Source organism: Pteronotus mesoamericanus, unplaced genomic scaffold (assembly GCF_021234165.1).
Source record: "Pteronotus mesoamericanus isolate MK-2021 breed Mesoamerican mustached bat unplaced genomic scaffold, CSHL_Meso_final contig_56, whole genome shotgun sequence".
Lineage (NCBI taxonomy): Eukaryota > Metazoa > Chordata > Mammalia > Chiroptera > Mormoopidae > Pteronotus > Pteronotus mesoamericanus.
The window spans coordinates 28092115-28117212 of record NW_026555201.1 but is presented as its reverse complement, the minus strand read 5'-3'; the positions used below and the strand labels follow the sequence as shown (position 1 = coordinate 28117212).

General features: G+C 40.5%; 2 protein-coding genes across 5 annotated transcripts in view; both read left to right on the top strand.

Annotated features, from left to right (window-relative positions):
* The first annotated feature begins 5412 nt into the window (after nucleotides 1-5412).
* POC1B (POC1 centriolar protein B) overlaps nucleotides 5413-25098 on the top strand; it is a 107820-nt gene continuing 88134 nt past the window's right edge. For all 4 annotated transcript variants that reach the window (XM_054580183.1, XM_054580184.1, XM_054580186.1 and 1 more), the window contains exons 1-2: nucleotides 5413-5520; nucleotides 6192-6276. In XM_054580183.1, the coding sequence (XP_054436158.1) occupies nucleotides 5506-5520; nucleotides 6192-6276 (100 nt within the window). In that variant the 5' untranslated portion in view covers nucleotides 5413-5505. The remainder of the gene's footprint in view (nucleotides 5521-6191; nucleotides 6277-25098) is intronic.
* On the top strand, nucleotides 6646-9760 carry GALNT4 (polypeptide N-acetylgalactosaminyltransferase 4). Its single transcript, XM_054580181.1, has one exon. It carries the CDS (start codon nucleotides 6879-6881, stop codon nucleotides 8613-8615), a length of 1737 nt encoding a protein of 578 aa, XP_054436156.1. The 5' UTR covers nucleotides 6646-6878; the 3' UTR covers nucleotides 8616-9760.

The following is a 25098-nucleotide window of genomic DNA, read 5'->3' as shown; positions in this document are numbered from 1 at the left end:
GTATATTCCTCAAGTGGTGAAACCATCACTATTATTTAATACCAGAACATTTCCGTCACCCCTAAAAGAAACCCCTTTCTCATTAGAAGTCACTCCTCATTCCTCGCCCCCACCCCCCACCCCCCTGGTTCGTGGGAACTGCTAATCTGCTGTCTCTACGGATTTGTCTCTTGTGAAGATTTTATTTGAATGGGACAAAATGTCTGGCTTCTTTCACTTGCATAATGTTTTCAAGTTTCATCCATGGTGTAGCATGAATTAGTACTTCATTTGTTTTTATTGCCAGGTAATATTTCATTGTATGGGTGTACTACAGTTTTGTGTACTCATTAATCAGCTGATGGACATTTGGGCTGTGTCTGCTTTTGGCTATTGCAAGTAATGCTGCCATGAACATTTGTGTTCAAGTTTTTGTGTGGACATACATGTTCAATTATCTTGGGTACATGATAATTGAGTGGAATTTCTGGGTGATATGCTAACTATGTGTTTGACATTTTGAGGGGAATCCACTTCTAGGTATAAAGTAGCTACCTCATTTTACATTGTCACCATGCCCTTATGAGAGTTTCAGTTTCTCCACATTCTTACCAACACTTGTTGTTACCCTTCTTTTTTTGTCCAACTTTATGGAGATATAATTGACATATAACACTGTGTAAGTGTAAGATGTACATTGTGATGATTGATATACGGATATATAGCAAAATGGTTAGCACGATAAGGTTAATGCATCTTTTTTCTTACGTAATTATCATTTTATGGTGGTGGTGGTGGGAACATTAAATCTTTATTTTCAGAGCAACTCTTGAGTATATAATACAGTGTCATTAATTATAAACTCCGTACTGTATATTAGATCCCCAGAACTTAGAACGGAAAGTTTGTACCCTTTGGCCAACATGTCCCCATTTCTCCCACCCCTCAGCCCATGGCAAACGCCATTCTGCTTCCTTCCTCTCTTGCTCTCCCACTTTTTCGTTAATCTCATGATTGCCACAGATTGGCTCACTGAGAGCGTAAGCATCCCAACAAGGGACTTTTTATAAATGCAAATTCTTGGGCCCCAGACCTACGGAAACAGAAACTCTGGGAGGGACCCAGCTCCCTTCATTTTAACAAGTCCTTCAGGTGAGTTTAATGCCTACTAAAATTTGAAAACCACTGATTTAGCCTAATCTGGCCATTTAAAAAAAATGCCCATCTTTTCCTATAAACTTTCTTGACACAAGAACATCATCTCCCAGCACCTCTCACATGTCTTAAGAATACTTGGCACTATAAAAATACAATCATATTGGCACAATACAGGCATCTCATAACATTCTTATGGTATTTAGTGATTTACTACTTCACATGACAGTTTCTGAGTATCTGCTATGAGTTAGGGACTGTGGTGGCTACAGAATGATACAAGATGAATACAACACAGTCCTCATTTTTACAGACTTTTCTCTACAGTGAGAACTGTTAGAGACATACACATAATATAGATACAATGTAGCAACATAAAATAGTGCAAAGGAGAACTCTTAAGTAGCATACTATGAGGGACCAAAGGAAGAAATGATATATTTTTATAGAGGGCGGAGGGGATAGTTTCTGAGGATACAATTTCACAAAATTACGGTATCTTCCCCCGCCCTGAGATAGGTTTCTTTGTGTAGAAGTTGGAGCTGGGAGTCATATAGGCATTCTTACCAACACTAGAACTAGTTAGAGGACTAGTTCTAGAAAAGGCCCCAAAGTGTGAATGTAATGGCTTAACATCAGCCTGAAATAGTTTAAGGCTCAGACCATGAAGTGACAAAGTACATTTTAAAGAGAGCCTTTGGTATGATTTGCCCAATGGCTTCCAAATATTGATGCACATTATAATCACCTGGAAACCTTGTTTGAGAATACACAGATTTCTAGTATTCACACCAGATGGCCTACATCAACTCTGTGGGGTGGGGCCCAATAATCAGCACTTTCAGCAAGCTACTCTGGTGTATTTGTTGGCAGCAGCGGGATAGACAGACGGAGGTGAGTCTTCAGGTCAGAAAGTGAGTTAGGGATTAGTGAAACACCCTAGGACAGTGGTGTCCAACCCACAGCCCAGGATGGCTATGAATGTGGCCCAATACAACATCGTAAATTTACTTAACACATTACTTAGTTTTATTACTAAGTTTTATTACTATTACTTAGATATGTACATATTCTGTATTAATGGTCACAAACTTGGGACCTGCTTGGAGATTTTAAAAGATTATCGAAAGGGCTGCTGCATGATTAGGGTTATTATGTGAGGACTCTTTTGCGTATCTGTGGTGGCGAACATCACAAAAATTATGCACGGACTTCTTTTTTACTAATCAGTTTTTGTTAGTGTCTGTGTATTTAATGTGTGTCCCAAGACAACTCTTCTCATTCCAGTATGGCCCGGAGACACCAAAAGGCTGGACACCCCTGCCCTCCCTTGGAGGTGGAGGAAGAGGGCCTGTGGAGAGCCAGGAGGCACGGGGCCAGGAGACAGAAAGATGGGAAGATAACATCAATTGTGAGGATGCAATTGATAGGATTTGGAGAATGAATCTCGATTGAAATAAATCGCTGACAGTCTTCAAAAGCAAGATTAACGCTTTAATGATTCAAACATACTTTCCTTTCTATGTACTTGGAGCAACTGTGTCTAAAAGAGTTAACAGTGCCTGGAAACAGGCTACAAAATATTTTCACTCCAAGTGTCACACAGGGATGTGAACAGTAGATGGCACTTTTGTGCTCTGCTTGAATTTTCAACTTTTGAAGTGAATAACCTAGGAATGATTGGAGCTAAAATAAAAACAGCCCTTTATAGTGCCCAAGTAAATAAGTTCTGTTTCTGCTTTGAGGGCGTTCTGTGAAAGGAGGGATAATGAAAGAATCAGGTTGCCCTACCTAGTACTTGGCTTTCAATGATACTGTGTAGATTTTCAAATGTTGTGAAAGAGTGTGGCTGCCATCCAGGTTGGGTCCCAAATATTTACTGTAGCAGAAGAATTACATGAACTCAGAAGTCTTGAGGTTAGGAAAAATATCCCAAACTTTGGCTATATTTCCAAATATCTGTCTGAGCTTTAGCTGTTTGCAAAGGTGAGGAATCACAAAAAGAAATAAAATCAAATAAAATCAAACTGCCCCTCCTGTGGAAAAGAACCACAGGAGGGGCAGTTTGGAGCAACAGGTGAGAACACTGGAATGTAAACAAAGCACATGTCAGTTTTCTTTTTGTAAAATTTGCTGTTAGACTAGGATACAGGCTTTTTACATCTTTACAATATGCTTGTAATCATGCAAAAGGCATCATGTCTTAGTGATTAAGTTAGTGGAGTGTGGAGGCACCACTAAAACCTAAAGCTCTGCCAGTTGTGTACCAAAGAAAGTAACTTAATGTCTCTGCATATCAATTTTCTAACCTGTATAATGGGAATGGCAAAAATAGCATCCCTACAATAAGATTCTTACAAGGATTACATGTCAGAATTCTTTTTTTAAAAAAAGATTTTATTTAATTTTAGAGAGGGGGAGGGGAAGGAGAAAGAGAGGGAGAGTAACATCAATGTGTGGTTGCCTCTCATGTGCTCCCCCCCACCCCCCGGGGACCTGGCCCACAACCCAGGCCTGTGCCCTGACTGGGGGTCAAACCAGCGACCCCTTGATTTGCAGGTCAGCACTCAATCCACTGAGCCACACCAGCCAGGGGTAGATGTCACAATTCTTAAGGTTCTTAGAAGAGTACCTGGCATGCAGTGAGCGTAAGATAAGAAGTTGATAAATTTTTAAAAGGTCAACTTTTAGGTGATGGGACAATAGGTAATTATTTTCCTGTTCAATTAAAAACACATATTTTTTGATAATTGAGAAAAAGTTTAAAAGTTTTTTTTACTAAAGATCATAGAAAGTCTGTACTTAATATTTTTGTTTTCTTTTGAGCTATATCTCCACCCGTTTTTTTCTTTGTTAGTCTATGGTACCCAATATTAGATGTGTCTTCGCTGTGAGAAACTCTGAGGCCTTGGTTATTCCTCAGTTTCCAGAGTTATTTTTTATTGTAGTCAAATATATATAACATAAAATTTACCATTTTAATTCTTTTTAAGAGTACAGTTCACTGGCCTTAAGTGCATTCATGATGTTTTGCAGTTATCACCATTATCTACTTCCAGAACTTCATAATCTCAAGCAAAAACCTAGATTGTTGAGTTTTTGGGGGCAGAGAAAACATCTCAGTCACCTTTGTATCCTTCGAGCCGTAGAGCAGATATTCAACAAACTAGAATTAAACTAACACTGCAATCTAAAGCTATTTCCTATCTGCCTAATTGCTAAGAACAGTATTATTTATATCTAAATTCTATCTCTAGACAACAGTTAGAGAAACTAATTAAGGTGTGTGTGTAGTCTTTCATTTTTGTGGAGAACATGTATTTTACCAGCTGCGATCTGTTATGTCATCTTATGCTGTCAAGAATCCTTACTCTGCACGTAATTTTCAACTGAGTCCTTCATGCTTTGAGGCAGGGTACAAAAGGATATGGACTTGGAATTGGAAGAGCTGTCTCTGTGTGATCTTTGAAATTTTATACAAAATATCCAAGAATCAAGTTTATAATTTGCAAACGTTGGTAACATTTTATAGCTCTATAGCCTTCATAATGCTGCTGAAGCTCAAGCGATATTATGTGTAAGAAAGGCTGCTGTAGAGATGGCTCAGTCCTATGCGGGTGTGGCTTAATAGTTCAGACAAAACAAATACACTGTTTATTTCTAAGTCTTCCTAAAGACTTTAGATATGCTGCTGTATAAATTGGCTTTTCCAAAACGTACACAAATGAGATTATAATAGAAAAAACATTAAGTGGATGCACAATATGCATTCATTCATTCCATTTATCACTTAGGGCATTGTGTGAAAAACAATGATTAAAAAGTTAAAATCTTTTTTTCCAGAGGTTTAGTTCCTCTGCGTACATTAATAACTAGAAAGCTGCCCCACTTCAGATCAAATCCGCTTCCCGCCTCTTAACAAGCTCCCCGGTACCCACTTGAAATTCGCAGGTGCTGTCTCTTTAATGAGTAGTAGAACGCGGATTGCATCGATCGCAGACTCACTGCCCTCGCCCTCCCACCGGTCCCAGTCCTGTCCCGGTGACTGCTCTCTCCTTCGGGGTGTCTAGCCGAGAGGAGCGCGAGTGTTAATACACTTTGGCTTAGGTGTGTGGTTGCACCTGACCCAGGGGCGTCCGGCCGGCGAGCTGGAGTTCACCCGGCTCTCCCCGGCGCCGGCGGAGCCTCCGGGCTCCGCTGGCCACGCCTGGAGCGCGGGTTTGACTGGGCCGCCGTTGTTGTAGTGACCGGGAGGCGCCGCGGCTCGGGGCAGACGGTTCCGGGCGTCGCACGGTCCCCCATTTCACTCCCATCCCCTTCCTTTCCCCGGGTTCCCCCACCGGCAGGAACCGGGCGCCCACCGCTCCCCCCATGGCCTCCGCCCCGGTAAGGACGGGCTGGGGAGCAACTCCCCGGCGCCGGTTCCGCGGGCTGCGGGGCCAGGTCGGGGCTGCGCCCGCACCTGGCGGGAGGTGGAGGCAGGTGTCCGCTGCCGGGTCATGAATCCCCAGCTCCTCGCCGCCCGCCCCGGGCTCCCGCGCCTCACCCTGTGATAGTGGGGCGTCGGGGGCACCCAGCCCTGGCCGGGCTCCCGGGCGCGCCTTCCCGCGGCTCGGAGGTGGAGACCGAGCCCCTGCAGGCGAATGGCCCCCCGAATTCTCTAAGGGTTTCCGTGGAGCGTCTGCGTCAGAATCACCTCGGGGGGGAGTTTTAAGGGTGCCCAAGCCCGGGCCGCCTCGCACCGGTGACTGCCTGCCGGCGGGCGGGTCCTGAGAACCTGCATTTCAAAAAGCTGCCCCGGGGGGTTTCGCAGGGGCGCAGGGTTCTGGGAAGCGTGGACCGAGGATTTGGCCGGCTGTGCGGGGGAGCTTGGCGCCCTCGTCTCCCTGTAGGGCTGCCTCCGCGCGCGCGCCCCTGGGGCATCCTCCTAGCGGACGGACCGACAGCGTTTGTGCCGTTCCCAGGCCGGACCCCGTGGGAAGGGACCGCCTACATCCCCGATCCCCCGCTTTCGAGGTCTGCACCTGCTTTCAAAGCCTGGTAACTTTCCTTCCTAGGAGGACCCTGTTCTGGAGCGTTACTTTAAGGGCCACAAAGCTGCAATAACCTCCGTGGATTTTAGCCCCAACGGCAAACAACTTGGTAAGTTTTATTCTTTTGTTGTTTCCTTTTTGTGATGGGGCAAACGCGCAGCTGGTCGGCAGTCTTGCCTTCGGTCCACGCTGGGCCTCCGGGAGAACCACCGAGGGCCTCTGTGGAGGCGGAGGGCGTCCGGGGACGCGGGGAGCCCCGCGCCGGGAGCGCGAATGGGCCGGAGCCTGGACCACCCAGATCAGTACCGGTCCCCAGCCCATCCCTCTCGCACAGTCGCCTATAGGCCTGGACCTGTCTGGACAGTTCCGCGAATTAACCACCAGGAGGAGCGAGTGGGAAGGGCAGGGCTTTGTGTTCGGCCCGGGAGGGTGGGGTGTTGGCGAGAGAGTTTGTGAAAAAGTTGAGAGACGTGCAGGAGGAAGTGCGGAGAGAGGAGCCGGGGCTGAGCCGGAGGCGGATGACTGAGAGGTCTAAGGTGACCTCCGGGGAACCCCTGGGGCTGGAAGGGAGCTGAGGGCCTGCAGGAAAGGAGGGACCTGCTCGGAAGTTGGCTCCTGCCTGAGTCGGGAACTCAAGTGGCGGATCCCGCAGTTCTTCCCGCGCGTGGTGACTCCGGTGGCCGCGTCTGCACCCTAGCCGTGAGGATCCGGATGGCCGTGAGGTGGACCTGGGCAGGCAAAAGCTGCCTGTTGCTTGCGCTTTTAACTGTGGCCTATGTCCTGGTGGAACTCTCGGTCTCCACTTTCCATGCCTCCTCGGGAACTGGTCTTGTCTGGGAGCGGGGGCCAAGGCAGCTCCCAGACCCCGAGAAAAGGGTGGAGGACTGGTCCCGACCGCTGTATGAGAAGCCCCCTGCGGATTCCCATGCACTTGGGGAGTGGGGGAAAGCCAGCAGGCTGCAGCTCAACGAGGCTGAACTGAAGCAGCAAGAAGAACTCATTGAGAGATATGCTATTAATATTTACCTCAGTGACAGAATTTCCCTGCACCGCCACATAGAGGATAAAAGAATGTACGAGTGTAAATCCAAGACGTTTAACTATAGGCGACTTCCCACCACCTCTGTTATCATTGCTTTCTATAATGAAGCGTGGTCGACTTTGCTCCGCACCATCCACAGTGTTTTAGAAACCTCTCCTGCAGTCCTCCTGAAGGAGATCATCTTAGTTGATGACTTGAGTGACAGAGTTTATTTGAAGACACAACTTGAAACTTATATCAGCAATCTGGATAGAGTCCGCTTGATTAGAACAAATAAGCGGGAGGGGCTGGTTAGGGCCCGCCTGATCGGGGCCACTTTTGCTACTGGGGATGTTCTCACTTTCCTGGATTGTCACTGTGAGTGTAATTCTGGTTGGTTGGAACCACTTTTGGAAAGGATTGGGGAGGATGAAACAGTAATTGTTTGTCCTGTTATAGATACCATTGATTGGAATACTTTTGAATTTTACATGCAGACCGGGGAACCCATGATTGGCGGGTTTGACTGGCGTTTAACGTTCCAGTGGCATTCTGTCCCCAAACATGAAAGGGACAGGCGGAAATCAAGAATTGACCCGATCAGATCGCCCACCATGGCGGGCGGACTGTTTGCTGTCAGCAGGAAGTATTTTGAGTACCTTGGAACGTATGACACTGGGATGGAAGTGTGGGGAGGTGAAAACCTGGAACTGTCTTTTAGGGTGTGGCAGTGTGGAGGTAAACTGGAGATCCACCCGTGTTCCCACGTGGGCCATGTATTCCCTAAGCGGGCTCCGTATGCTCGACCCAACTTCCTACAGAACACTGCTCGGGCAGCGGAAGTGTGGATGGACGGGTACAAAGAGCATTTCTACAATCGAAACCCTCCAGCAAGGAAGGAACCTTATGGTGATATTTCTGAAAGAAAATTACTAAGAGAACGGCTGAAGTGCAAGAGCTTTGACTGGTATTTGAAAAATGTGTTTTCGAATTTACATGTTCCAGAGGATAGGCCAGGCTGGCACGGAGCTATTCGCAGCATGGGGATCTCTTCCGAATGTTTAGATTATAATTCTCCTGACAACAACCCCACAGGTGCTAACCTTTCACTGTTTGGTTGCCATGGTCAAGGAGGCAATCAATTCTTTGAATATACTTCAAACAAAGAAATCAGGTTTAATTCTGTGACAGAGTTATGTGCAGAGGTTCCTGAGCAAAAAAATCACGTAGGAATGCAAAATTGCCCGAAAGATGGGTCCCCTGTGCCAACAAACATTATTTGGCATTTTAAAGAAGATGGAACCATTTTTCATCCATTCTCAGGACTGTGTCTTAGTGCTTATAGGACACCTGAGGGCCGACCCGATGTTCAAATGAGAACTTGTGATGCTCTAGATAAAAATCAAATCTGGAAGTTTGAGAACTAAAAGAGCACAACAGCACTTTGGCCCTGAGCTGATGATGTATTCAGGAGAGTCAGAGAGCCTCAGTGAAGATTGTATGTTATCAGACATCAACCGGTGTTCATCTGCAAGGGCTCTGTATAATCTGTGGTTCATTTTGGTATAGAACACTGAAACTGATGCACAGAGAGCTGCTGTTTAATATTTGAAAGTGCCTCACTCATAGGTCGTTTTATTTCAGGGCTCTGTCAATATGGTTTCCTCTTCTTAAAGAAGTTGACTGTGAATTGAGATACACACAAAACATTTAAGTGCCAGACTTGATATTAAAGAATGTAAAAGTCCAAGTAAAATAAGATGATTCATGTTGATGGGTAAGTTCACTGCACATGTCATTTTTTAACAAAACTCATAAATGTGCAGTTTGAGCTGTAGCTGTTTTGATTGTACATAGAATTTGAAGTCCTTTAGCCAGCATGTTAAATTTTAGGTTTTGTTTATTTTTTTGTTCTAATTTTCAAAAATCAGATGGAAATCAAAAAAATTTATTTTAAGGAGAAAGGCCTGGTTTAGATACATGTGTAATTAGAAGAGGGCATTAATTTGAATGTGAATTTGGAGGTCTTTTTAACAGATAGACATCTTGAAAAATTATACCCACGTCTGAGTAAAATGGGGTGGTCTTTACATTCCACACTTGTAAACTTGAGCTGTTGGACTTAAATGATCTGTACTGATACCTCTAATCGCTCTTATTTCGTAAGCTGTCCTGTCTGTGAACCTTTTTGTGTGTTAGAGCATTTTCTGATTGCACTTCTTTTAAGTTATGAATGTATTAGAAAGAGACTCATTTAGAATACTGTACTTCCTTCCCTTTGTTAATGCTTAATCACTTAAAGTAAATACAATTGAGGCCTCTCTAAAGTTAAACCCAACTGTGTTTACTGAAATGTGTGAAACTGAAAGTGGGCCTGGTTTTGCAAAGGCGGAGGGACTCTTCTGAGAGTTCTTGCTGATTAGGGCATTTCAGGATGTATTTTAAGAAGACTAGGAAAAAAGCCCAGCTCTACGGTGTTGAATGCTGCCTTTTCAGCACCCAGCACTGAGCCTAGCACTTACGGTGGCTTTCAGTAAGTGGGAGAATGACTAACTGAATGAATGAATAGCGCAGCCCAGGAATATGACTTTGGTCAACTCCTTTGGCCAAATGACTCAGTTTGGGCCTCAGTTTCCTCACCTATAAAATGTGGGTGACAGATTAGCTCTTGCATTCCCCCTCGAGCTTTGAAATGTTATGATAATACAGTACACCCATCTCAGATTCAGTTACTGTGCAACCTTTTACAACACTTTTTATCTCTTCACTCTTAACATAAGTAATGTTGTTGAGCAACACTCAGTCCAGTTACGAAGCTGGAAAAGATAAATGGTTTTAATACTTAAGTGAGCTGAGCTTACCTTGCAGTGATTTATTTTGGATTGAGTGTATGTAAAGTTGTTGTGGTCAGTGTTTGTATTAATTTCATTTTGACAGTTATTGAACCAATTTTTGTTTTTATCTTTCATCTTTCAAACTGTAAGTAACCTTTTGGGCTAAGGATGTAAATATTTTTCATCCCTTTGGCTAAGGATGCTAAATAATTTGGGCTAGGGATGTAAATATTTTCCAAACTAAATAATTTGAATACTTAAACAAAAGTATTATTACTGGTTTTATTCCAATGTTATAGCTAGAAATCACAGGCTAAGTTTAGAATGAAATCTCAATTTGTTCACTTTGGTCTAGGTTTATGAAAATGCATGCTCCACAAAGAATTAGTTCACAGTACTCAGGAAAAGTTGTTTTCAGTGTCTTCTTAATGATCTAGAAAGCAGCAACTTTGAGATGGCCATTTCAAAAAGTAAAATTGCTCAGTATCTTGAATAGTTTCTTTTTTGTCTCTTAAAATGAAAATGTTATTAACTTTCCATAAGTTATCTGGCAGTCTTAAAGTTTATCAAAGAATTGCCCAGATTTCATGTGCAAGGTGCATGGCCCTGGCTGTGATTTAAGTAGAATTTATAATGGTGTCTGAATTTTACAAAAGGGTTGACTAAGAACAGATATTTACATAAACCCACCCTCTCCTCTTGCTAAGTCTGCCTTTTTAAATTATTAAATTAGCTTTTCTTTTAACATTTATTTATTTATTTTTGTTCTACTTAGCCCCCTATCAAATGGCAGAACTAAAAGTGATATAGTCTGAAAGTACTTACTGGAATTATTTTTATTCTAGTACTTTGCTGTGAATGTCAAGTGGGAAAGGGAGCATTGAAAATAAAGGAGTACTTAACTCTCTATTTACTTTTGTTCTAAATTTCAGGGTGTAACCCATTAATCTTTTTGGAAGAAATTTTAAGCTAGTGCTTTATTTATATCAATAATTTGGAACAATTAGGCTGTTCATTCCTCACATTATAGGTAACAGACGAATTAGACTTTCATAGTTTCATTCATAGGCATTTCCAATTTAATTCTTAAAACACACTATAAAACTGCAACCTGTATATATTTAGATGCCTTCTAATTTATTTGTACCAAAGCTCTCTTTTGTGGTGGACAATTAAGAGTTAACGTTTTATGTTAATTTACATGATTAATAACAGTTTTAGTAAAATATTTGGTGGAAAAGAAGTTGCAACTTAAAATGATCAGTCACTGTATCATTTAGTATCCAAGGCTAGGAATAGTTTGGCTAGCTAAATAGGCATTTTTAAGTCATTTTTATTAAAAAAAAAAAAAGATAAGCTAGTCATCTGCAGGGTCTCTATAACTCAAAATAACTTGTTTGTAAAAGAAAATTTGTATTCATTATATGTTGGCAGATCACTTTTCTAGGTCGAAAACAAAATGTTATTTTTAAGTTGTATAGTCCTAGTTGATTTATGATCTCAATTTGAATTGATAAAATACTTAGTTTTGACTTGTCTTTTTGAATTGCTATTTTAATATTTTTAAATGAGCGCAAAGAATGATGAGGTTCAGAATTACTATCTTTTCAATGATGGATTTTCTTCTGTGTGATGAGTGGTTTCCATAATGTTTTCCTTTCGTTAATGATATTTGCAATACTGATTAAGACAAAAAAAATAAAATGTGTGCCTAATTATTTGTGCAAATGGATTCTGATTATTTTAGTCTATGGGATCACTTTTCCTGTGTACACATTTACTGATTGTAACAGAAGTAAATTAAGCTTTTAATTCTTTAACCTAATTGAGAATGCAGACAGTAGCATATAGAAAAGCCAAGTTTTCTGTATTATCCTGCAAGGTGTCATTATCCAGCAAGTATCCTAAAGTGGTGTTAGCACTGTTTATGCATTAACTACTTAAACAAACTAAGATTAATCAGGGATCTCGGAGACCCCTTGAGAGCACTATAAAAGAAAGCAAGTGGGCACCTGGACACATTAGCACTAATTTCACAATCCTGGGCTGAAAAAAAAAGTCTGTCCTATAAACCCCATAGCCTCACACTTTTTCAACCTCCTCTCTGCATCACTGTCCCTAAGTGCAGGTCCTGTTCACCAGTAGCATCTCTAGTCCTCTTGAGTGATTCCTGCCTAACACCTTGCCTGCATTCCTGCCTTCCCCCAGCCTGACACACTGTCTGAGAATTATTAGTTTAAGGACTCTATTTTATACATCAGATGTCTTATGGCCACATTTAAGATATGAATATTTGAGCTAAACATGTTTTCGCAGATCTCTTGTTTTTCTCACTATTTAAAAAGTTGCTATGAATGCGTGTGTTAAAATCTTACTCTATTACTAGGTTGCTGCAACCCTATGCAAATAATTTTATTTCCCTCTGTCTGTTTAATGAATATAAAGAGCCAACTGTAAAATCCGTAGAGACAGTACATTGGTGGTTCACAGAGCCTGGGGGAGGGAGGAACAGCAAATAATTGCTAACAAGGATGGGGTTTTTTGGGTGGAGGTGTGGTTGTGATGAGAATGTTCTGGAATTAATGACATTTTAGCGACAGAGGTGATACAAATCGGGCAAAACACTGAATGATACACTTGCGAAAGGGGAATTTATAGTATGTGAGTTATCTTTCAATTAAAAAAAAAACTTCAGGGTAAAAAAGAGGCTGAAGAATTTCATGTGTCTTAGGAAAGGTTTCTCCTTTCTGTGTCCATCTCTGCATATTAGACTTCAAAACAGGCCAGTAATATTTATTATTAATATTTGAGTCATTTTGTAATTCAGTAGAATTTAAGAAAGTTAGATATAATGTGAATCTCTCAGCTTAGTATTAGGTTGCGTGTGGAAATCAGTTTGTATTGGGACCTTTTTCCTAAAGTTCAGAAAAACTTCAATTAATTCTTTTGAACAGGAGGTTGAGATTATTATAAAAGGTGAATGAGTTCCTTAGGTGTATAGTTTGTTCATGGCAGAACTGAAGAGTAGAGAAGTCCTTAAAACTTGCTAAAAATCAGGTACTCCTTCCCCTTGTATGCCCAGTTTGGTATCTTTCTCAGGCTGGCCTGGGAGAGATGTCTACTGCAGTGTTCTCTGCAGTCTGATTACCCTTATAACCCTTTATTTGCACTGAACTTAATCCTGTTCAAAAAAGGAATGGCACATACTCTTTTTATTCAGTACTCCTTTATTTAGTTATTGCTAATACGTGCCAGATGCTACCCTGTGCTTGTGTATACAGACGGAAGTTAACAAAACAGGTGTGCCAGAAATGGTATGAAGAATTCACAGTCTAGTGATAGACACAGATAATAAAGTGAACACACAGATTATAGGTAGGTGCGACTCGAAACAGGAGAATAATTGAAGGCTGTGGGGAAAAGGAACAAGGTGCTTTGAGGAATGATAACTGTGCCAACATACTTAAGTTTATGGGGTCGAAGAACACTTTGTGAAAGTTTGATTTAATTCATGACTTGAAGGAGGAGTTCGCTAGACAAAGACTAGAGAGAGAATAGTATATGTAGAGAATAGCATATGTAAAAAAAAAAATATGGAAAGGAGCTTGTCCTCAAGCAAGGAAGTAAAAGGCAGCCAGAATGGGCAGAGCCTGTATGCATAGAAAGAGCTTTGGGAGATGAAGTTGCAGGGGGAGGCAGAGGCAGCTTCGGGAAGACCTTGGAGGAAAGGAAGTTATAGTGGGTTAAATGGTGACCCTCCAAACAGGTATGCCCATGTCTTAATCCCCTGAACCTGTAAATGTGACAATTTATAAATACAGACCTTTGCAAATGTAATTAAGTTAAGGATCTTGAGAAGAAATCATTTATAATTATCTGGGTGATAAATTTAATGATAAGTGTTCCTATAAGACACATAGATACCAAGTAGATAGGAGAAAGCCATATGAAGCCTGCGGCAGAGAATTGGAGTGATGGAGCCACAAGCCAAGGAGCTCCTGAAGGCACCAGAAGCTGGAAGAGGCAAGGAATGAAATCTCTTCTAGAGTCTTTAGAGGGGTGTGTGGTACTGCCAGCACCTTGAGTTTAGACTTTAAGTCTCTAGACTTTCAGTCAGAGAGGAAATTTCTGTTGTTTTAAGCCTCTAAGTTTTTGGTAATTTGTTGTGGCAGCCACTGGAAACTAAGAGGCCATATTTTAGGATTTTTTTCCTGAGAGGTGTGGAAAGTTGCTGAAGGGTTTTAAGGACATGATACGATCTGATTTATATCTCAAAAAGATGACTGTGGCTACCCATGGGGAGACAGAACTATCAGTAGAGAAATCAATAACTATTGTAGTAGGATCAGCAGGAGATGATGGTGGTTCAGACTAGGATGGTGATCTTCAAAGTAAGGAAATGGTCTGGGGGAGAGAAATTTGGGAGTTATTAGCATACAGATTGTATTTAAAGTCATGGGAATAGATGGGATCATCTGGGAAGAACATAGAACAATGAGGGCAAATGGCTCATGTCTGAGTCCTAAAGATCTCCAACCTTTAGATCAGAAGGGGAAATAACAAAAGAAACTAAGAAGGAATAGTCAAAAAGATAGGAGGGAAAGCCATTATAGTAGGTTATCACAAAAGCCAAGGCCTAGAGAAAAGTAAAAATGTTGAAGAGATAGAAGATATCAAATAGTCATTAGAGACAGTGGGGGAGGAAACTATTACAAAATTGAGTGCTGCTGCGCAGCATAAAAGATCCATGTGAAATTAGTGGTCATGAATTTACAGTGTTCCCAGTCTGGGGTTGTGTCTGACAATTCTCACTGGCCCAGAGATAGTCTCAGAAAAGGCAGAGTGATTGGGATTTTGCCAGCCTAGCCTGAACGAAGGAGGGAGAGTCAAGGGGTTGTATATATCTGTAAGAGGGGAATTGTAATAGGGTAGTTAAATGAAGATGGTGGAAAAAGGGGAACATAAGTCAATCAATTATACCTCTGGATGAAGTGGAAGCTACTGAACAAATGAGCACTAAAGAAAGCAAGTTGCCGGAGGATGGCGAGTTTCAATTAGTGACATGGGATGTGCTCAGGTTCTCCTGGTGATGATCCAGGATGTGCCCACAGGATAGGTTGCAGAGGAAGCATGGAAGAACAGTATTTAGAGAGGCCTTGTTTCCCCTTGGTCTGAAATGTTCTTCACCTTCTCACTCTTTGCTTGTCTGGCTCCTTCTATCCTTTATGCCTCCACTTAAAAATGCTACTGGTCATTCCATTTGAAGTAAGTACTCTGTCCCCACACAAAATTCTCATTATGACTTCCTGCTTTGTCTTTCATGTCTTGCTTGTTTGTTTCCCTCTTCTCCACTTGAATATAAGCTCCCATTTAGAGATTTTGCCCATTTTGTTACTTAGCACTTCCTCTGCTCCACCCACGATGCCTTAAATGTCCAACAGGTCTGATACCTGTTGAATGAACTAATATCAGGAGTTGGGATATAGAGTAAGTGTGTCCTGAAGTAGGTGAAGTGTGAAAGAAGAAATGACTGTTGCTTGGAAGGGTTTCAGCAAACTTGGTGTCCCTAAGCAGGATCAAGATTTAAGTAGTTGGGGACAAGGTGGGACTTTCAGAGGAAGATGTATAAAGGGGATCATCTAATGGGTGCTCCTCGGGCCGCTCCATAACTTTTGGGAAGGAGAGAGGGCATGGGTGTCTGGTGCAGCTTAGGGGGTATCTAGAGCATTATAGGATTGAGGGTACACAATGACTGATGCCGAGAGGAGCTGAGGCTAAACGTCTGGTCATGATTAGAGAAAAAAGAACATGAAGCAGGATGGATTTATTTTTGAACTTTTTTTTAAAAATTAGAGTTCACATACAATATTATATGAGTTTCAGGCATAAAACAGTCATTATACATTTATATACCTTACAAAGTGATCACTTTCATACATCTAGTACCCACCTGGCATCATACATGGTATTACAGGATTATTAACTATAATCCCTATACTGTATTTTACATGATGAATTTATGCTTGATAGCCTCTTGGAAGGTGGTGGGTTCTTGGTTTTCACAGGATAGGTTGAGAGGTGATCAGAGGAGAGAGGAAAGACGATGGGAGAAAACAGTAACCTGTGAAGTGTTGTCATCCCTTTTCATGGATGCAGAAACTGAAAGTTCAGTGACTTCCCTGAAGCTATATAGCAAATGACGGCAGGGCCTGGTTGAGAGTCAGACTCTGGGGTCCTTATCTTTTTCATTAGACCCGCCAATGTCCTTCCCAGAGGGCCACACTCAAGTTTATACAAAACATTAGAAGAGTTTCATAGTTTGCTGAATCTGAGCTGCACTTTAGAAGTTTCTATTTAAAATTATAAAATTTTAACATTGAATTCTTTCTTTTTTCCTCAAAGTTTACCCTGTCGTTGACTCAATCCCTGTTTAATGTGCGTGGGTTGTTTGTAGAATACATGGTTGTAAAGAGCAAGTTAATTTCTCCTTTTTCTGACTGAATAGTAGAGAATTAAAATTGGAGTTTTTAAGTTATTTCCTCACAGTGAAACCATACTAAAAGTTTGCCAGAAATTCTTTTTCCAATATAGTTCTTGACGACAACCTGTGTAGTAGCTTTGCTGAAGTTCTTCCTTCTGTTACAGCTTTAAAAATGACTCCTAAGTGCTAAAATAATCTAGCTCACTGAGAGGAGTAGCAGACTGCAATAGTTCTCAAATTTCTACATATATAAGATTTAACGGAGAAAGTGGTGAAAAATTCAGATCCCTGGGTCTCATCCCAAAGAATATAACCTACTAGAAATGCATTTTAAGCTCACCAGTAATTCTAATGGCGATAATCCATAAATCTCCTCTGAGAAGCACTGGGTTATTGATAAATGACCAACCTTTGGAGTCTGATAAAACTGAATTTAAAAATAGAGCTCTACTACTTTCCATCTGTGCGACCTTTGGACAAGTTACTTAACCTCACCAAGACTCCTTTTCTCGCATGTAAAAGAGGGATAATGATATCCACCTGCCCTGTTGTGAGGATTAAATAAAAGAATGCTTATGAAATCTGTAAAGGTACTTGGCCCATAATAACAACTCAGTAAAGGTTTGTGATGTTACTGTTATCAGTCCTTATAGAGATGTGGAATTTGAATAAGGTAAAGTAAATGCCTCCAGATTGTCGTTACTAAAGGATTATTTTTAAAGTGCCTACAGCTTCTTTTTTTAGACCATGCTTAAGCTTGCAAGCTAATTAGTTTCAGCTAGTAGGAAAACATGCTTAATTATTCCCTCATGCAGGGCAAGGAAATTTTAAGTTCACGCCATTGGTTAATTATATTATTTTACCTTGCTAGGAGAGTACAAACTAATTCTCAAAATAATAGATAGGGTATTAAAATTTATCTAGTTAAGATTAGAGTACTTTTTTATTGTGCAACCCTCTTCTGTCCAGGCTTATGGACATGGATGCCTGGGTATTACATTTTATTTTTCTTTTCTTAAAAATATTTATAAAGAACTCCTTCTCATAGATTTCCTTAGAAAATTGCCTTGTTTATTTTTCCCTGAAGAAGACAGTCAGTGTTTCTTCTGTGATCCAAAGGCTAACATGAGCCTGGAAATAGAATAGAAAGTATGGCATCATGGTGCTGTCAGACAGTAAGGCTGAGAGTAATTCTGGTTGTGGCTTTTAAAGTAGGGTATAATGAAGGTAGAAAATATAGAGAGGGACTTCTGAAATAATTGAAAAATTCAAGAATTTCTATATGAAGTTGATTGAGTTATTAGGATTCTCTTGAATATGGAATAAAAAAGCTTGAGGGGGGACATAAGCCAAATTTATAAAGTTGTGAAAGATACTATATTGTGAACATAGACCTTTTTTAGTAAATTCTAAAATGTATATTCTTTGATTCATCAATAATTCTTTTGGAAATTTATCACTATGCTCTGTTGGCCCATGTCAGATTCCAGCATCATTTGTAAAAGCTTTGTATACAACCTAAATAGGGTAGGCTGGTTCAATGAATTAAGGTACATAACAGAATACTGTGGAGCTACTAAAAAGAATAAGGCAGACTTGCCTCCAGCCATGACAGAGTAATTGATAACCAAACTTGCCCTCCAGCTAAAAACAACTGTAAAACAAAACAATGTATAAGAACAGTTTTCAGGTACTGATCAACAGAGAAGGCAAAACTGTGATCATTTCAAGAAGGGAAACAAAAGGTGCGCCCCCTGGTGAGCCCACTGTCACCTGGGCTTTCTTCCTGGGGGCACCGAACCTGCTCTGCAGCAGACAGGTGGAGCCCATGCAGAGCGACAGCCTGGCTGCACTGAGGCAGCAGAGGCCTAGCTCTGGCTGTGGTGGGGTGGAAATTCGTGCGGTAGGACTCCTGAGAAGCTTTGCTGAGTAGGGTAAGCAGCCGCAGAAGTCTGTAGGGGGTCATTGTAATTTTGGCTGAGAGCCCAGCAACACGTGTACAAGCTGAGAATCTGTGAAGTCTAGCAGAGATAGCTTAATGCTGGCAAAATGGTGATCCCAGTGGCCATGCAGGGCTGGATGCTCCTATATCTCTAGCTGAGAGGAAGTGGGGAAATCTCGCCGAGCACCTCAGGCCTGTGGTCGAGACATCAGGAAGGCCAGGCCTTAGGAATCAGGACCACACCTGGTATAAAGGGCGTCCCCTAAATCTAATTTCAAAATTAAGTTAAAAATAAAACCAAGTCTGAGAAGACCAAAACGGAGCAAAACTGAATCCTGAACTCTGGTTAGTAGGATTGCTATTTGCAGAGGTGTGGATTAGTGATTATCATCCTGCTGTGCTACTATTTGTGTATTCTAGGCTTGAGCAAGAATATATTGAGCATAATAGGAGGCAAGCTTTTACAGTGGAGGAAGAGTTTACAGTGGAGGAAGAGTCTAGGTAGGGCTAGAATGTATTCTGTAGTGTTCTACTGGAATTGGAGTTATCAGTATGAACTCATGGTTTATAATATCTTTATATCTGTAACAGTATTTGTATCTAATTTCTTAGTTCTGCTCACTGAAATTTCTATGTGATTTCTTAGCTCTGTTCTCTGACAGAACACTGGTAGCAATGTGCAAACATAACCCCCAGATCTTGGTTTCTAAATGCCATTCTTTGCTAATAGGAATCAGAGCTTCTTGAGGAGAAGGCCAATTCCAGGGCTGAGTCAGGGAAAGTACATCTTGGAACATTTTGTAATTCCAGAAGTAAGGAAGTACGCAGAGTATGATGGACACATATCAGAAGGTCAGCTTTAAGGGCTCTTGCGAGCCAAATATGGAACTGTATGAGTCAAAATAAATAATGGTAGTTATGGATTACAACCTGAATAAAGTAATCTGTGAGTCCACACTGATATAAATAAGTAAATGAATAAGAGATAAACAGAGGAAAAGGGGAAGTTTTACCTTATAATAATAAATTAAGAAATATTGGTTCATTAAATAATTTAATCACTAATTAATGTGATTTCTAATTAATAAATGATAGAAATGATGATGGTGTGTGATAGTTTGTTAAGGAAGAGGATATTTTTATAATCTTAAAGTATCTCCCCACAAACTACTTATTAATTATATAAGGGGAAATATTACTAACGTTACAAGGTACAACCCACTTAAACCAAGTAGTTAAAGTAAATCTCACCAGTATTGGGACAGACAGACTTCACATGCATCCTAATATGATGCACTGATAAGAGCACAACATACATTTTATGGATTTCTTATAAAAAATATACGCTAAATCTAACACCCAAGGCAACATCGGGGGAAAATAACACATTTGTTGTTATTGTTACACATGCTATGAAAATAACAGGCCTGCAACCTTCAGGAATATCAAGGTCAATAAAGACAAAGAATGACATAGGTACTCTTTCTAGTTCACAGGGGACTAAATGCACATGGCGACTAATGCAGTGCATATTTTGGCTCTTCTCATGGACTGGGGAAAATAGCTATAATTGGCAAAATCCATATATGGACTGTAGATAATAAGAATATATTAAATAGTACTTAATTTCCTGACTTTGTTAATTGTACTGTGGTTTGTGTCAGTGAATATTCTCGTTCTTAGGAAATACATACTGAAGTATTTGGTAGTTAACTTCATGTTTCTAACGTTTCAATTAGCTAAGAAAAAACATGTATATATAAAATTGTTTATATAAAGAGGATGATAAAACAAAAGGACAAAATGTCAACAAGAGCAAAATCTAAAGTAGAGCATATAAGGGCCTTTCTTTTTATTATTGGGGTACTTTGGTTAATAATATAAATTTCTTGTATTACACTGTAATTGTAGAGTAAGCTTGAGATTGTGAAAATAAAAATTGATCAAAATGGGGTGTGGGAAAATAAGGCAGCTCTATGTATTAATAAAGCACAGTCTTCAATATATTACATGCTACGTGGGCTGGGCAAGAGGAGGATGGAGCTGCAAAGTGCAGGATGGTGAGAGGAGCGTGTCACCATCTGTATAAAAAATACAAGTCAGTAGACACACATTTGTTTAAACACAGAAGAAGTTATGCAAGAAAATGTTTAACACTGGTTGCCTCTAGGGAAGGAATTAGGGGCCAGGGGCTGGATGGAGATTTTGGTAAATACACTTTAGTGATATCAGAATTCTGTATCATGTGCATTAGCATTTGAAAAGATAATTTAACAACAAATGCAAAAACTGGAGGCAGTACCATTCCTTTTCGGAAAAGAAGTATTCCTGGCAGAGCTGACTGCTAAGTAGTTAGCTGATCTTGGTTAAATTAACGAGTGAGAGCGCAGGTTGAGTAAAGAAAGTTACTGCTACTTAGGGCGACACAGTGACTGCGGGCCTTTGGGCATTGTGGAGAGCAAATGTGTTCTCCATTAGTGTGACCCTGTGTTACCTCCAGAGACAAAGCACTGGCCTGGGTGAGCATGGGCTTTGTTCTTTCTTTTGTCCTAATGTGGATTTCTTAAAATAAGGAAATATTTGTTATAGAAAAATAAACGGTGTTTTTTTTGAATGGGTAAATTTACCAGTTAGCCTTTTCTCTTAACTTATCCCTCCCTTTGATATTTTATCTCAAAATAGACCAGTCAGCGGACCAATGGCATGGCTTTGACATTTTAAATTATGTGTCAGTGTTTATATAGGGTGTGGTTCAGTGGAAACCTATGAAAGCAAATTCTAAGTTGACACTGTACAGCACTAACAGCGATAATCAAATACCTTTCACTATCATGGTATTAGAGTTTAGTGAGAGGAGGTTAAGAAAGTAAGGAGGAAGATTCAGTGTTGCTTTTCACAGTTTTTAATAAAAATGCATTCATGGAGTTTTTATAGGTTGTTGGTCTTTTTTTTCTGTTTTCCTGAACTTTGCAAGAAAATGTAGAGTGTGCCCTGGGCCACACAGTTGTGACTGGGGCATCTCTGCTTCTGGTGTTTTATAATTAGTAGGCTTCTGAAATGCCACTTAGCCTCAGGCTAGGCTGTCTTGGTCCTTCATCCTCCTCTTTCTTCTCTTCAGCAGGCCTCATGCTGGTAATAGCAAGTATTGCTTTAATGTGGGTTTGTAGCCATCTGCTCTTAAGTTATGTTTTGAATATCCACTCTAGGTCAGGTGCCCTTTTCCCCTTCTGACAAAGGATCCCCACATTTACATTTTACATAAGGCCCCACACATTATGTAGATGGTCCTGATCAGGCCTGATCTTACTAAGTCTATTCAAAGCATTTGACACAGTTCATCACCCTCTTGGAGTACTTCCTGAACTTCTGGTCACCACAGTCTTCTCACCGTGCCCCACCCCCCACCTACTTCACTTGCAGCTTCTTCCTTTGCTCTCCTCTCAAGAGTGAGCACTCACTTCCTGAGCGTTCCCATTCAGTTCCCGGTCTTTAATATATTATCTAGACTGCTGCTGCCGCTAACTCTGACAAAAACTCTAGTAATAATGGCTACACGACAGTGTTTTCTGTGTGCCAGTCATGAATTACAAGTATAATTTCACTTAATACTTTAAATGTCTCATTATGCAGATGAAGCCCCAGACATAGAGAGTGTGGGTAACTTACCCAGGGACACAGAACTGGTAAGCTGGGATTTCAATCAGGAAGTTGAATTCTATGCTTTCCTTTGTAAACCATTACACTGTAGAGTTAAAACCTCTTCCTGAGCTCCTGGTGAGTATATCCAGCACCTTGCTTGGCATTTCAATTTGTATGTCAAATGGGCATCTTAAACTTTCTATTCTACAAAGAACTCTTGAGTTCTGCCTCACTCTCACCGTCCTCCTCTTCTGGTCTTTCCAATTTCATTGAATGGCCCTGAAATTCACAGGGGTTGCCAGGCCAAAAGTTGGCAGCTTTGCCTTTTTTTCTTCTTCTCTCCCTCACATGCAATCCCCGTCAGCAAGCTTCAGAGGTTTCATCTTTACCACACACCTTGCCCTTCCACGGTCTCCAGGCTAGTCCAGGCCACCATTTTCCCCTGACTAGATGATGGCAATTGCCTCCTCATTGATTTCCTTTTTCAGTCCTGCCCCCCGGTACTCCACACAACAGCCAGAATTATATTCTTTCTAAATGTGTTATTGCAGTGTAAGATATATACCAAAATTGGACAACTTGATGAATCTTCACAGCGTGACGTGTCTATTTAACCAACACCCAGAGCAAGAGCTGCAGTATTACCAGTAGCCCCAGCAGCCCGCTTTGTGCTCCCTTCCAGCGACTCTCCTCCCTCCCTGCCACTCAGATAATCTCTCTTCTGACTTCTGGCTCCGTAGATGAGTTTACTCCTTTTTGAACTTCATATTAATGAACTTTAATTACACAGTAGGTACATAGTATCAATATACCACAATTTACATATCCATTTTACTTTGATGGATATTTGGGTTTCTAGTTTTGGTCTATTTTTAATAGTACTGCCACAAACATTATTGTACATATTTTGCTAAACATACATAAGAATTTCTGTCAGGTATGTATCTAGGAATGGAATTGTTGACTCAGATTGTAAATGTATATTCTGCTTTAGTAGATATTTCCAAAACCATTTTCCTAAGGGGTCATAACCACTAGCATTATTTGAGAGTTCCAACTGTTCACATCCTCACCAAGATTTGGTATGGTTTCTCTTTCTCATTATAGCCAGTCTGAGGAGTATGTGTAGTAATACCTCACTGTGGTTTTAATTTGCATTTTTCTGGTGTCTAATGGAATTGAGTACCTTTCCATGTTTATCAGTCATTGGATATCCTCCTTAATGAAGTGCCTATTTAAACCCTTTGCCTATTTTTCTGCCATTCCTAATTGATTTGTAGCACTCTTTATATGTTGGATGTATGTATTGTAAGTATCGTTTTCCATGCTATGGCTTGCCTTTTCAGTTACTTAGTGGTTTTCTTCTCTGAGCAAAATTTGTTAATTTAATGTAGTAAGAATTATTACTCTTTTCCTTTAGTAATTTAGTAATTTTCATGTCATTTTAAGTAATCTTTGCCTATCCCTATGACCATGAAAGTATTTTATGTTCTCATCTAAAAGCTTATTGTTTTACCTATCACATTTAGATCTGTAATCCATATGGAACTTTGTGTGTGTGTTGTGTGTATGTGTGTGTGTGTGTGTGTGTGTGTGTGTGTGTAGCATAAAAGGTAGGAGTCAAGTTTTCTCCTACATATTCTTTGACTACCCCCTTCTCTTTCCTTTTACCATTTACCCTCACCCTCCTTCTCCCTTACAACTGTCAGTCTATTCTGTGTTTCCGTGTCTCTGGTTCTATTTTGTTCATTAGTTATTTTGTTCATTCAATTCCAGTTATAAGTGAGATCATATGGTGTTTATTTTTTTACCAACTGGCTTATTTCACTTAGCATAATAGTCTCCATTTCCATCCATGCTGTTGTGAAAGGTAGGAATTTCTTCTTTTTTTCTGTGGTATAGTATTCTGTTGTGTAAATGTACCACAGTGTTTTATGTACCTCAAAGTAATAAAGGCCATGTATAACAAATCCACTGCCAGTATCATACTCAATGGGCAAAAACTACAAATGTTTCCCATGTGATTGGGAACAAGACAGTGATGTCCACTTTCACCTCCCTTATTCAACACAGTACTGGAAGTCCTAGCCACAGCAATCAGACAAGAAGAAGAAATAAAAAGCATCCTAACTGGAAAGGAAGAAGTAAAACTGGCATGATTTGCAGATGACATGATACTGTACGTAGAGAACCCCAGGATTCCACCAAGAAACTCAGAACTGAGATATAAATTCAGCAAAGTAGCAGGATGTAGAAATAAAATTGAGAAATCTTGCATTTTTAAATGCCAATAATGAACTATCAGAAAGGGAAATTAAGAAAACCATCCCATTCATAATTGCTATAAAAATAATAAAATACCTAGGAATAAAACTAACCAAGGATGTAAAAGACCTGTACTTGGAAAATTATAAGACACTGAAGAAAGAAACTGAAGAAGAGACAAGTAAGTGGATGCACATACCGTGTTCATGGACAGAAAGAATTAACATCACTAAAATGTCCATATACCCAATGTAATCTATAGATTCAAAGCAATTCTTATCAAGATTCCAATGACATATTTCACTGAACTGGAACAAATATTTCAAAAATTTATTTGGATCCACACACAAAAGGCCCCGTATAGCAACAGTGATCCTGAGAAAGAACAAAAAGTTGGAGGAATCATGCTGCATAATAAGAAATTATACTGTAAGGGCACAGTAATCAAAAGAGCATGGTACTGGCATAAAACAGACACATAGATCAATGGAACAGAATAGAAAGCCCAGAAACAAACACACGCTGTAATAGTCAATTAATATTTGACAGAGGAAGCAAGCACATACAATGGGCTAAAGACATTTAAAAAATTTTTTTCCTCTCTCCCCTTAATTCCCCTCGATGCTACATTGCCCCACCCTGCAGCATTCGCTCCCCCACCCCCACCCCCACCAGCTTAGTTCATGTCCAAGGGTTATACATATAAGTTCTTTGGCTTCTCCATTTCCTATACTTTCCTTACCCAACCT

Bases quoted from the DNA above. Each gene is read 5' to 3' on its own strand.
- GALNT4 (XM_054580181.1), top strand. From the start codon at position 6,879: ATGGCCGTGAGGTGGACCTGGGCAGGCAAAAGCTGCCTGTTGCTTGCG.